The following is a 14431-nucleotide window of genomic DNA, read 5'->3' as shown; positions in this document are numbered from 1 at the left end:
TCTGTAGTGTAGACATAAGGCTTAGATAAATTCATGGAGGATAAATCCATCAATGCTATTAGCCAAGGTGGTCAGGGTTGCAACCCCATGCTCTTGGCGTCTCTAAATCTTTGACTACCAGAAGCTGGGACTTGATGATGGGGATCAGATCACTTAATAAATGCCCTTTTCTACTCATTCCCTGTGAAGCCTCTGGCATCAGACACTCTCAGAAGACAGGATACTGGGCTATATGGACCATTGGTTTAACTCAATATGGCCATTCTTATGTTTATGCTCTTACAAGTAGGCTTGGACTGTATTATCCATTCCATGAAGGCTTCTCCTCCCCAAGGGTAACTATAGGCAAGAGATAGTGAAGTCCAATGTAGACATACTGCCACGAAGCTAGAGTACCATGGCCTACATCCAGTGCAAAGACAGTAAGCCTCCACACAGATCCATGGAGCCCTCCAAATTTGGGACAGGCCCTATGGCTTTTTCTACAGAGAGATCGGTAAGGGATGAATTCCTCCAGCGGGTCCTTGGAAGTTTACCCCCAAGATTTCACTATTAGGTGAACTTTTGATTAAAATACAAAATTAACCATGTTTTGTTCATGAGCAGCTGGTGCATCTCACAGCAGGAATAGCTGATGGTTAGAACGCATAACATTGTCTCAGGGTGACCAGTCCCTTTAAGGGGAGAAGAGGCCAGGCACTCCTGTCCTATAATTAATTAGTTACTACTTCCCAGCCTGAGAGGTAGAGCTAAGGGGGCCAGGTGATAGTTCAAGGAAAACTAGGCCTTAAAAAAGGAGAGAGCGCTCAGGCAGGGGTTAGCAGCAGAGGCTGGGGGTAGGCTCTTGTGGGAGATACTGAGGTATGGCCTGCAAGAGGGTACTCCGGGGAATCAGCTTGGGGCCCAATGCCCTTTACTAGAGCAAGGAAGGTGACAAGGAACAGAGTGCACTAGGGAAACCAGCCTGGGGGCTGAATTCTCTAGCCCAGAGTCAGAGACTCTCAATAGATCCTAGAAAGGGGCTAAGAAGTGGGGTCAGAAGGTGGGCTGAAGAGATGCCCCAAAGGTGAGAAGAATCTTTTGCTTGTTTGGATTTTTGCTACTGTAGAAGGGGTTAAGTTTTGTTTGCGACTTGGCCCTAGGGCTCAGGCACATCTCCAACACATGGGTGGGTGGAGAATAGAGTAGACGTACTTTGGGGAATGAAACCGAAGCGGGGAATGCCTGCAGTGCAACTGTTTACAATTGAAAAAAAAAAAAAAAAAGAAGACAGATTCTGTTTGGATGTAAACAGTCCCCTGCTATGCTAGAAACCCTAACACAGCAATATTGTGCTGGGGCATGAAATGGCAGAAAGTGTTTATTAAACAAAGATCAAAAATAGAAAACAGCCCAATTTAAAAAATATTCAGTTTTAATTATTAAAGAAGTCCCATTTCTAAAAATCTCATCTGTGCCTTTGCTAAATGCCCACTAACATGTAGGACAGCAAGATGCTCTTAGTTCTGTGATAAACAGTATTTTCCAGGAAGAAAAAAAATGAATACCAAATGGAAATATGTTATGCTCCAAAAGAAGATTAGTCTGATGCCACTAAAGATGGATGTTTTATTTGGCTTGATAATGCTTTTCAGGCTTTGTGATGCTTTGCTTTCCTAAGGTCCAAACCTATAAACGCTTACTCATGCGAGGAGGAATAGAATCTAGCCCTATATATATTTTTCTACCCTGACTGGCAAAAACATATAATGCAAGGTCTAGATCCCTTACAGGAAAGAAGGGCACCATAAAGCATCACTCACAGTTGAGCTATCTCAAAGTACTAGTTGCGCAAAAGCAGGGATAGCGAAGCTGAGACTTGTCACCTTTTCAGTTGACATCTGAACTGCTGGCCCTGGCACAAAACAAGCCAAGTGCTCCAGTGTGAAAGAAAAAAAAAAAAAAAGCACTTTAGAGTAGCAGTAGAACCCATATCATATATGGTCCTCTCGCCACCCCCGCATATTAGAGCTTAAAGGTTATCACTTTGCTAGAGTCAAATGTTTGGCAAGCAGAGGTTTCTCCAGATACGGGTCATTCAGCTAAAGAGAGGATGATAAGACAAGTCACCTTATCGGTCAGGTCAGGATGTCAATATTATTTCATTTTTCAAATGCTCAAAATTAATTTAAAACACTTGGGGTAGAAGTAACTAGAGGTGTTTTTACAGTGAAGAAACTCCATTAAATTGATGCTGCCTTTATTGTAACCTCACTCTTTTAGCCAATTGACACTATCAGCTAGCTTGAAGAAAAATCCCTTTGGCTATCTTAATTCTCCTCTGCAGAAGACACACACGACGCTTGGTGTTGTCACAGTCATGTTGCATCTGGCACTTTTGCTATTTTCAGTGTTTTTAATTTGCCCTTTGCAACAACATGTATCACAGTATCACAATCAGTATCACAACAGGACCCTGAAAAGCACATCTGTGAAAACAAGTTCTCTATCTTGCTAAAAATCAGAAAAACTATTTGGAGTTATCTCAAGCAGCACAGATCCTTGGGCCTGCTTGACTACTTCAGAATCCCATAAAGCTGTAATGGTGCTGATTCTCCCAAGTCAGTCAGTTACTGCAAACTCAGGTCCTGAGCTTTTTCCAACGAGAGATTCCATCATATCTGGTGAAACTTGGCAAAGAAAAAAAAATGCTGTGCATGCGACTGGGGGGAGGGGGGCGGGGGAGAGGACGATTCCTAACCAAAGGAATGGTGACTTCAGTGTTCACAAGGGAAAAGGCCAATTATTCCCATGGACAGAATGGGAGTTACTAGAGAAGTGCCTGTCCACCAAAGAATAGCTGACCAGGCTCCTCAAGGTGAGCAATATAAGTAACTAACTGTTGAGGATAGTAGGAGGCTGTGAGGGCTGAGTTAAGCAAGTTCAGGGGAAAACAAATACTGCAGACAGTTAAGTTCAGAGGTAGTAGTAAGGCTATGTGTTTTCCATAACCCCTGGAGGAACACCTGGGCTGCTCTTACACAGTGCTTCTCCAGCAGAAGAAAAGTGCCACTGATGATAGCTGTGATATTCTATATCTTGGGGGCGCACCCAGTCACCCACATATTTCTCATTTATAAATGATTGTGATCTTGCATATAAAGCATGTCTTGTAAGGTATCAGGGGAAAGGTCATGATCTGCTGGAAGTCATTTATCCATATCATTAATACATATGAAGTTATGAGAATTATGTTGTATGGCTGTCACTAAAACATACTACAAGTTGGGGATTTAGCCAGTTATTAGCTCCCCAGAGGCAACAACACGGAAAGTAACCAACACCCACATGGGGTGTGAAACAACCCACCAACAGCCATTGTCCGGCAAGTGACCTACAATTCAATGACTCACCCACATGAGGCCACACCAGGGGAATTGCTCAACCTTGCCTGGAGACTGAGCAATGCCACACAGACAGCCTTAACTTGTGTTGTCCAAGCACATGGACTGAGGGTATAAAAACGGACACACCTATTCTCCTGCCCCGCCCTATGCTGCAAGCAACAAAGACACTAAGAAGATTGAAGACTTCAACGGAGGAGACTGGCCCAGATTTAAGGGACACATCTGTATATTAAGGACTGCAATATCCAGTGGGGTGAGAAAAACTGCTTCTCTAGTTGCTGCCCAGTCTAATAGGGTTGAGAGTTTAGACTGTGCACTTAGATTTTAAGTGATAGGCAAAAAGTCAGTTAGTTACCAAAAGAAATAAAATATATCTTTTATAGTCAATAAATTTAACTGTTTATCTCGACCAGTAAGTTTTTACGAAGTGTGTGGCAAATCTGCTCAGATTTTGCAAAGGCTGGTGTATATCCACTTTCCATTGATGAAGTGGTAAACGAATTAATAAATTTGCACTACTCATCTCGAGCAAGACGGTATATTCCTGGTGTACAGTGCTGGGAGGGATTTGGCTCTGATGCCTTGTGTGTGTGATTCATGAGTGGCTCTGGGAGCATTCATGCAATATAGCTGGGTGTGGGGCCCCACATGCTGTTGTGCTGAGTGATCACAGTGCCTGGAGGGGTTTGCTGCTGGTCACTAGCAAGGCACTGAGAGACAGCCCAGGTGGGAGAGTTAAGGGGGCACAGTCCCACAATCCCAGGCTGCACCCCAGGGATTCCGTCATAATGTTAACAACCATTTCCCCAGGCAGCACCTACAGCAGTAGCAATGGGTAGCAGACAACATGATTGCTAAATAGAGGAATTTTAAACAAGCGGGAAGAAACAGAGGGTAAAGAACAGGAAAATATGACATTCAAATATAGCAATCCTCAGCACCTGGACAATGCATTTAATTAAAACAAGCCTTTTCAGTCTGAGCTATAAAATTACCAATTGCATTTTACAGTACTAGGTGGTCCACTGACTACTGGAGTACTTGTGGAGGCCCTCTTTTGGGACTTTCAAAGCATTACTGTCTCAAGAACAGCATGAATTTATCCAAGCACAACTATAAGCCGTACCAACTTCTGGACAACAAGAGGTAGATCAGCAGGTGGTGTAAACTATCACAGCTCCACTAAATTCAATTTACCCCAGCTAAGAATCTGTCCCCAGAACAGTTACTGCACTCAGGAAACCCTTGTAAAACACAGCCAATTTCCAAGGAAACAAATAGCTCCATGCCCAAAGTATTTTCTGTAGATGATCCTAGTAAAATTTCCTTCCATGCACAAAAAGGTTCTGCTGCGCCATCACAATTAAAAACCAAAGACACAAAGGGTCCAAGAGGTACAATGCAAGACCAGGTAAAGGGACATGGAAGCAAGAAGGTAATTAAAGGGGACTTGGCAGCGCAAGGGAGAAAAAAAAATGAGTCTAAGGCTAAAAGCTAAGCACAACATTTAAAAAAAAAAATTTATTTAGATGAGGTCTCAAACATTTTTAATATGAATTTACAAACATCTCAAGTTAGTGCACAATATTGTGACAACCAAGAATGGGAAAAAGAACAGATAATACTTGATTTTCTGATACCTAATACTATCACCTTGATCATACGCCCTAGTGTGTGAGGTGAGGGGGAGAGAAAACAGAACACTGGGGAAAAAAATAATAATAATAATAATTAAGCCATGATCCATCTAATCTAACTTTCATTGGCACCACACAATAACCATTCATAACCTGATATTTACAGTGCTAGATATGCTATCGGGATAAATGGAAGAATAATTTGTAATCTCTATGTATGGTGAAGAAGATAGGTATGTATGACTGCCCTATGGCTTTTTTGAAGGTGCCAATGGAAGTTAATGCTTTTTCCCCCCAGAGGAAAGAGAGGAAATGTGTGAATCTTGTAAGACAACTGTCAACAGCCTCTGATCTACTGAATGTAGGATATATTTCAACTCAGTACATGTTGTTGCAGATATTCTTCATGAAATGGAAAAGTTAATAAAAACCAAGATTTGAAATCTTTTTTAAATTAGTACATAGATTTTGAAATATTCAGATGTGATCTTTTAAGGACCCAGAACAGCACAAAATAGTTTGTTTGAATGAGAAGGGACAATCTGGTAATTACAATATTCACTTTAACTTATATTTTCCATGTAGTATTTTAGAGTAGGGTTCCCCTTCTGGAAGTTGTTTCAGACTTCATTCAAAGGCGGTTCAACTCATTCACCCTCCTGAATCTTTGCCCTCTTTGGATAGTCTGTGCCAAATGCTGCACTGCAAGTATTCCTACTGTCCAACAAACTGGCTTGATTGTAGTCCATTGCTACAACTGCTGGTTGGGTAAAATGAGTCTCCTATGTCTTCTTTAGCAGAGCATGCAATGCAGCAAAAGCAGAGGTAAATGGATGCATTACAATACCTGAGCTCCACTTAGACAACAATGGAGTCAGGCTGTTGGTACCTATAAAAAATTCTGTCTTTAACAAATGCACACACACGCATTTAAAATTTAGAGTTAGTCAGTTATAGCATGTAACTCACCAATTTAGTTGGACTGCCCTTCTAACTAGCTTTCTCCTTGAATGTGGTATAAAAAAAATTGAGAATTACCTAAAATTTATCTAGACATAAATTTCAAGAATTTGTCTCAGATGACACACTGATGCCAACTATCAAGTCCAAAACCAAATTATCATTTCTCACCCCAGCCCTTAAAAATTGTTTCTTGATTGCTTCTTTATGAAGTAAAGGAGTGCCTCAAGTGGGTTGTTTTTTGTTTTTTAAAAGATATTTCTAATGTAAAAATTAGAAGAACAAGTCTTGATTTTGTTCTAGCTGTGATCAACATTCTGTAGAACAGGAGAACGGGGAGGGAGAGGGGGGTAAAACATTACAAGAGACTGAAATCTAAGATGTAGTTTTCACAACCTTTGATTGTAAAAGGAAAGAATGTTTAGTCACACTGCTTAAAACTGAATTTTTTATTGTTTTGTTTTTATGAAACAAAAAAATGAAAAGATATTCAAACAAAGGAATATTCAATATTCAAACAGCTGGGAGAAAAGCTCCCTGTGTGAAGACAGCATCCCCTTCTCTCATTCAAGAATGAAAAAGACTTAAGCTTAATGTGATGTTACTATTCCATTTAGTTCTATAGTCTTCCAGCACGAACAGACAACACAACTTTTATTTCTTGGAGACCGCCTTTATACATCATAAAGGAGCAATAAATAGCTCAGGAAAAGAAATGTTTTCCTTTGCAGGTCACCCATAAGGAAAGAAACACCACCACACTGTGTCTCCATCAGTGCCCTGCCATGGAAGCCTCACACTTTAACTTAAGTCAGGTCTATAACAGATATCCTGGCATAGCTATTTCAGTTAGGAATGCTATTTTTTTTTAAATAAACTGAAATAGTTATACCTGTATGTGCTCCAGTCTGGATGCAGTTATAGCAGTATGAGAGATTATTTGCATAGAGGAAGCTACACTGGTATAAGCTTTTATACTAATACAACTGCAACCATGCTAGGGCAGCTATACTGCCTTAACTACACTGGTAGAGTCAACAACCGTTATAGTTAAGGTGGATACAATTTTTATTTTAGACAAGCCCTTACTGTAAAATACAAACTGTTTATCTGAACCCATTTAAGAGAACCCTCCCACACACATTTAACACTTCTGTATATGCTAGTAAGTTCTGACAGCTTCCTCAAATTCTTAGGAAAACACTGCAAATTTGAGCCCAATCCTATTCCTGTTGAAATCAGAGGGAGTTTTGCCACTGACTTCAATAGGAAGAGGATCAAGCCCTCTGGTGCTAAACATAACAGCTGTTCCATACCCAGTACTAATAATTAGAACAACAGAATTAAAAGTCTGATTAAGATTACAAACTGCAAATCCAATCTCTAACAGGATGAAAATATGTCTAACATGTTATACTTAGAGTACTCACATGGTAAGATCTGCAGTGAAGTAAAAACTGATCTGCTACATCTCAGAAATGAGAAGTCTGAAGAGAGATGTCAGAACAAATTGCATAAGCATAGAGTATTATCATTACAAAAATGCACTAATGCCACAAGAGCTGCATTGGGAGCTATTATAGTATGTGTTATTTGGTACACATTCTATGGTACTCATTTCCACTGTTTTTGCAGTTGGCTCAGACAAACCAGTTTTGATGTGGTACAAAACTGAGGACTTAGTGTGACTTATTAAATACTTGCACTTCTCCTAGAAAAGTTATCTATTTCCAGATCATGCTAGTACAGTCCAATCCTTTAACAGCTCTGTGCCAGTCACTATAAAATATAGAATAGCAAGAATCCAAAAGGATGCATCAAAAATTAGTTTGCCTCCTAGGGTCCTCAAAACAATTAAAAAAAATAAGAATCGCGAATGCATTAACAAAGCCTTTCAACTAGCATACATTTGACCCGAGACTCAATATTCAGTCTGATCTTGTATATATGGGGGAATTTGCTTTTATTATAGTCATTATTATTATAACTGGACAGGTGCTACCCCTCATGTACAGACAGAGCTGCTATTTGTACTGGTGGAAGAGCTCCTCCCTGCTTCAAGTGGAATAAGCTCCACCAGGTGTACCTTCGGGGTTGCACCAGTCCAGTTACACTGAAGACTGCAATAATGGCAAATCCTTAATGTAGACAAGGCCTTCTTCTTGTGCTTTTGCACAAGGCAGGCTAAAACTCTTGTGGATTTAATCTATTGAATCCTGAGTTTGACTTGAATCCTCTATTCGTTAGAAGTGGTGCAAACTGTGCCCACCAAAACTCTGGTTTATCTCACTTGCATTGATGTGCATCTTTGTCCAGCTTTTATCTTTCACTTGGCCTGCAGATGCCAAATCCTCCCAAAATTACAACAGCAAAATCTCATGCACATTCTGTTTTGTATAAGAATAACTATCATTAGGAACATATTTAAGACAATTAGAGGTCAATTCTCCTGGTTTTCTTTCCCACCCACCTGCGATTTCTTGGAAAGCAACATATTCTTTACAAAGAGGAAAAACAGATTGCTGGGGCGCCTTAACATTACAACAGTATCAATAACTAATTTCTGTTGGGCAGTAGAATGTCCAAAAAAAAGATACAAGTAAGGAACACATTTTCTAATAAGTGTTCTGTTCTAACCTGCTGGAGCTTTGTTTACACCCTAAACCATGGTGTATCAGTCAACTACAGATTCTTAGTTGATTTTTTTAGCCAAAAAAATCTGTATCTGTGTGAAAATCTCTAGACTATTAGGAGTGAGGCCCTGTCTCAACTCGAGTGACATTCTGAGCATTGCTGCTCTTCTGCTTTCCGTGGTCTTTCAGTCTGCCCTCCTTCCTCTTCCCCTTTGGATGCACAGCATGCATGGGCAGCACCCTGATGCCCCTGGCACCTTGTACATTTCTGCTTTAATGCACAGACAGTGTGGGAGCATGTGCCACTGTTGCAAGCCCGGCACACCTGACTTTTATCATCCGTCCTGGGATTTTGAGGCCGCAGTGGAGCCTGCTGGTCACCCGCAGCCTGCAGCTGCCTGGTTGTGGATGGCTTCAACGGGGCCATCCACTTCATCCAGAGATTCAAGTCCACATCCCCCCATGCCATGGTGGGGTCCTTGGCCGCCAGCCGCCTGAAGTCCTCGTCATAGTGCAGCCAAGAAGTGCCGCCGTAGGTGGCATGGAATTTGCGGATGACATCCAGGTATTTGAACATGGCCCCACACCTCTGGGGGTGCTTCTCGCACAGCACGCTGGCGTACACCAGGAAGGCGGAGACCCACTGGTCCAGCGTGTCCCCCAGCCCCTGGCCAGGCTCGTGCTCCGGGGCCAGCTCTGTGTGGAGCAAGGAGAACAGGTCAATGAACTCCCCCCTCCAGATCCGCTCCTTGGTGGCCTTCGCCAGCTGGTAGCCCAGGGGTCTCCGCAGCCCCACGTAGGGACTCGCTGCCTCCGGGCAGGCCTCCCCCTGGGTGGCGGGCGGAGGCCCCGGCGAGCCGCTGGCAGCCTCCGGGCCCTGCGGCCCGACCGGGCCTTCTGGGGCCGCCGCCAAGGCCGCCTGCCGCTCCAGCCACCTGGGGTTCACGTACACGGTCCTCAGCCGCGGCGCCGCCCCCGCCCTGCTAGCTCCGGGCCCCGGCTCCCGCGCCAGCCCGGCCAGCTCCCGGAAGATGCCCAGCGCGGCGGGCAGGCCGCTGCCCTGCGCTCGGGGGGCCGGCGGGGCCAGGAGCGGGGCCAGGAGCGGGACGGGGGCGGCCCACGGGTGGGAGACCCCGGCAGGCCCCGCCGCGCTACCGGGCGGGGCCGGGAGCAGCCCCGCTAGGCCCAGCTCTCCCTGGGCGCCGCCGAGCGCCTCCTCCCGCGGGGCCCAGCGGGGCAGGCCGGCCCCCGCCCGCTCCCGGGAGCCCCCCGCCTCTCGGCGCCCGGCCAGCGGCGCCCCCTGCGCCTGGGGGGGCCCCGGGGCTCCCGGCCGGCGCCGGCGGCGGCTCCTCCGCCTCCCACGTGGCATCGGCGCGGCTGGGGCGGACGCGCCGCGGGAGGCGGCGGCGGCGGCTCCAGCCCCAGTGGAGAGGCGGGGCGGCAGCAGCCAGCCCACAGCCCCGCGCAGGGCCGCCGGGGTGGGGCGGGTCGGTGCTTCCAGGGCCCTACAGGCCAGCGCGCTCCGTCTCTGCTCCCCGGAACACGGGCCCCGCCGGCCGGCCGGCCCCGCCCCCGTGACCGAGACTTGCCGCCGCCCTCCGGCCCGAGCCGGGATTCGCCCTCCCCCACTTTTACACACACACCCGAGACAACCCGCCCGCCCACACCCACACCCGTGTCCCGGGGTCCCGTCGCAATGCAGTTGCCCTGTCTGCGGTCCCCCGCGTCATGCCCATCGCTTTCTGTAACCCGGCCCAGAGAGCGGGGCCGCCGCTCCGGCGTTGCACTGGCTGGGTGAGCCGGTCCCCAAGGCTCTTGTTGCAGTAAGGGACTGTCCCTAAGCCCCCGCTCAGGGAAGCACGTGTTAGTTGAACTCAGTTTAAACACAATATAATGCATCCGATGAGGCGAGCTGTAGCTCAGGAAAGCTTATGCTCAAATAAATTGGTTAGTTTCTAAGGTGCCACAAGCCGTCCTTTTCTTTTTGTGACTACAGACTAACAGGCTGCTACTCTGAAACCTGTCAATATAGCTAGGGGCAGACTGTTCTGATTCCCAAATCATGTCACAAGCTAAGGTCCCAGCGGGTACGCAAAGCAGCTATGTGGTAACATAGTTTATGATTAAAGGAAAGGAGGACTTGTGGCACCTTAGAGACTAACACATTTATTTGAGCATAAGCTTTCCTGAGCTACAGCTCACTTCATCGGATGCATTCAGTTTATGATTGTGGCTAATCTAGGCAAAAGCATGGTTTGGTTAGTCAGGGTGGACATGGCCAGTACCAGCTACGTCTGTACCTGGGCTAATACACCTTTTTAAAACCGGGCTATAACACAGTTTGGCTCCTCCTGCCACACTATCCAGCAAATTCTGTTATAACTAAATACAGTTGTTAAACATAGTTGCTTGCTCTGACTTTTAATAGAAGTAAAGGAATCACCTCTGTAAAATCAGGATGGTAGATACCTTACAAGGTAATTAGATTCAAAACATAGAGAATCCCTCTAGGCAAAATCTTAAGTTACAAAAAAGACACACAGGCAGGGATAGCTCAGTGGTTTGAGCCTTGGCCTGCTAAATCTAGGGTTGTGAGTTCAATCCTTGAGGGGGCCATTTGGGGCAAAAATTGGGGATTGATCCTGCTTCAAGCAGGGGGTTGGACTAGATGACCTCCTGAGGTCCTTTCCAATCCTGATATTCTATGTCTGTATACCAAGATGACCAAGGGATAGTTGTTCTATTCAGCACAGTTCTTTTCTCACCCATTTAAAGAAATCATAATCTAACATGTACCTAGCTAGATTACTTACTAAAAGTTCTAAGACTCCATTCCTGCTCTATCCCCGGCAAAAGCAGCATACAGACAGACACAGACCCTTTGTTTCTCTCCCTCCTCCCAGCTTTTGAAAGTATCTTGTCTCCTCATTGGTCATTTTGGTCAGGTGCCAGCGAGGTTACCTTTAGCTTCTTAACCCTTTACAGGTGAGAGGATTTTTCCTCTGGCCAGGAGGGATTTTAAAGGGGTTTACCCTTCCCTTTATATTTATGACAGGTGGTAAAAACACTGCTATGCTGGTGGTGTATGCTACCACTTACTACCATGGTGTAGATAAGGCCTCGGTTACAGACTTGACAACCCTTCCTTCTTCAACTGAGGACTAGGAAAGCTGCATCTTAGGTATCAACCTATTGTGACATCACTGTTTTATTTAAAAGCTCCAGTTCTCCAACTGGTCCTCTAACAAAACACATTAATTCAAGACTTGGAGTGTCTAATGTAAGAAAGAAGCAGGAAAAAATAAGTTAACTACATATTTTTAATTATACTTGAGCCTATTTTGATACATAGTACAGCAGTAAGGAAAGGATACAAACCCTTTTTCTTTTTCTTTCCAATTCACTTTTAACTTAATGACAGGTTTCAGAGTAGCAGCCGTGTTAGTCTGTATTCGCAAAAAGAAAAGGAGGACTTGTGGCACCTTAGAGACTGACAAATTTATTTGCGCATAAGCTTTCGTGAGCTATAGCTCACTTCATCGGATGCATGAACTTAAGTTTAACAAGGTTTTAGTCACAGTAGCAGGAGGCTCTGTGTTCAATTTGTGAAATGGAAAAATTCATATTTTGTAGCAACTTTTCATTCATTTTCTGTAGTGACTATGACTTCTGTAGTGACTACTGCTGGCATAAGTAAGTGCATTTCTATTGATGAGTTTTTAAAGATTTTGTTTTGAAATTCCTCTCAAGTAACTTTAAAAAAAACCCTAAAAACTCAACCTCTTACTAACTCTGAATTCATCAAACTGGGCCATTAGTTGTATCAGAATTTGTTGAAAGTTTTGTACAGTACAATAATTCCTCTAAAACTTGCCTGAGCAGCCTGCTAGCACAACAGAGAGTGTAGTAGAATCTATACAATATTTATACTGACTCTTTAAAGGTTTCCGGAGATTGAGGTTTTCTTAGCTTTAGTCTAGGTCTTTTCTCATTCATATTTGGTTAACTCCTTTTGCAAATGTCATTCATTTGCCAATACACAGTAAAGATTTTTCAGTTCTGACAGCTTTAAGTAATACATTTTTAAAGTAATACATTATATGTTAGGTTTGGCTGGCTCTAGGTTACATGAATTTTAAAAAATAGTAATTAACTGGTTTAAGATATCATTTTGTGTTGACAGAACTCAAATATGGCTTTGACTTGAAAAAATAACAATTGGCAAATTCTGGGATCCAGTGGCACATGCAGGCTGGAATTATGGTAGCCAAAGGGCCTTGAGAAAATATATCTTTAGTTAAGCAGGAGGATGGTGGTTTCTTAGGTCTGTCCGCAGCATGGCCCAGGGCAAAACTCCATTTGTGGGGACTGAAGCTGATTCAGAATGAAACTGATGAGTGGAAAGGAAGAAGGCATAACAATCAACTTCATTCGTTCCTCAGAATTTCTCTCTCCGTGATCTCATTGCTTTAGTAATCCATATTAATTCTACTACTATTTTTTTTTAAATATACTTTTTAAAACTTGAAGGCAGTATCTTCAGACTCAGAGCGGCTGGTCAATTATTGAATGAGATAGGAACAGGATGAGTTCAGACATTAAGATTAAGATAGGGCAAATAGTAAACATTCCTTCTGGAGCAGGGGTCCCAAGTAATAGTTCTTGCAGAATTTAAGCTTTCATTTTACAAATGTTAAGATATCCTTCCAAATGTTAATTGGAGCTCCATTGCCTGTGCTACTGTTAATAATTTACTGAAGACGGTAGACTTAGGCCTACTCTACATTTATAGTGGCATAGCTATGTTGATCAGAGGTGTGAAAAACCACACCCCTTAGCATCATAGTTATACCAACAAAACCCCCAGTGCAGACATAGTCCTAGGCTGCCCCTGAAAAACCCTGTGGGCTGCAACATAACCAGCAATCATGCCATATTATCAGCATAACCAGCAATCACTGTCATATGTAAAGAGTTGTCACTTTGGATGGGCTAGCACCAGCAGGAGAGTGAATTTGTGTGGGGGGGTGGAGGGTGAGAAAACCTGGATTTGTGCTGGAAATGTCCCACCTGTTGATCACTTTAGATAAGCTATTACCAGCAGGACAGTGGGGTGGGAGGAGGTATTGTTTCATGATTTCTGTGTGTATATAAAGTCTGCTGCAGTTTCCACGGTAAACATCTGATGAAGTGAGCTGTAGCTCACGAAAGCTTATGCTCAAATAAATTGGTTAGTCTCTAAGGTGCCACAAGTACTCCTTTTCTTTTTGCGAATACAGACTAACACGGCTGTTCCTCTGAAACCTGTCATTATGCAAGGCACTGCATTTAGCCGTATGGAGTGGAAATCTATCAACTGCATGAAGAAACTTGTACAGATACAGACAGACATCATCTTCCTTTCCAAATGCAAACAGATGGACATCGTACCAAAAGGACTGAAGGTCAAAAATCCATTACAATCTACATACCACACAGACTATGCTGACAGCTTGTGCCTCACGCTCTCAAAGAAACTGCGGAATCACCTGATCAAGATCCTCTACAGCAAACAGGGAAAGATTAAGAATGAGCTCTCAAAAATGGATACTCTCATAAAGAACCAACCTTCCACACAAACTTCCTCGTGGCTGGATTTTACTAAAACTAGACAAGCCATTTACAACGCACACTTTGCTTCTCTACAAAAGAAAAAAGACACTAAACTTTCTAAACTACTACATGCTACAAGGGGCCACAGCAATGGTTCCCTCACCCCACCTAGCAATATTGTTAACCTATCCAACTATACTCTCAGCCCAGCAGAAGCAGCTGT

At 43.9% G+C, this 14431-nt stretch overlaps 1 protein-coding gene across 1 annotated transcript; it reads right to left on the bottom strand.

Moving 5' to 3' along the window:
- Positions 1 to 4888: 4888 nt before the first annotated feature.
- LOC140915225 (uncharacterized) lies at positions 4889 to 10236 on the bottom strand. The gene is made up of 2 exons (XM_073354802.1): positions 8942 to 10236; positions 4889 to 7470 (listed from the first exon to the last, which is right to left on the bottom strand). Exons 1-2 carry the CDS (start codon positions 9983 to 9985, stop codon positions 7456 to 7458), a joined length of 1059 nt encoding a protein of 352 aa, XP_073210903.1. The 5' UTR covers positions 9986 to 10236; the 3' UTR covers positions 4889 to 7455.
- Between the last annotated feature and the right edge of the window lie 4195 nt (positions 10237 to 14431).

The sequence above is a fragment of the Lepidochelys kempii genome, chromosome 1 (assembly GCF_965140285.1).
Source record: "Lepidochelys kempii isolate rLepKem1 chromosome 1, rLepKem1.hap1, whole genome shotgun sequence".
NCBI lineage: Eukaryota > Metazoa > Chordata > Testudines > Cheloniidae > Lepidochelys > Lepidochelys kempii.
This window is presented reverse-complemented; position numbering and strand designations above follow the sequence as displayed.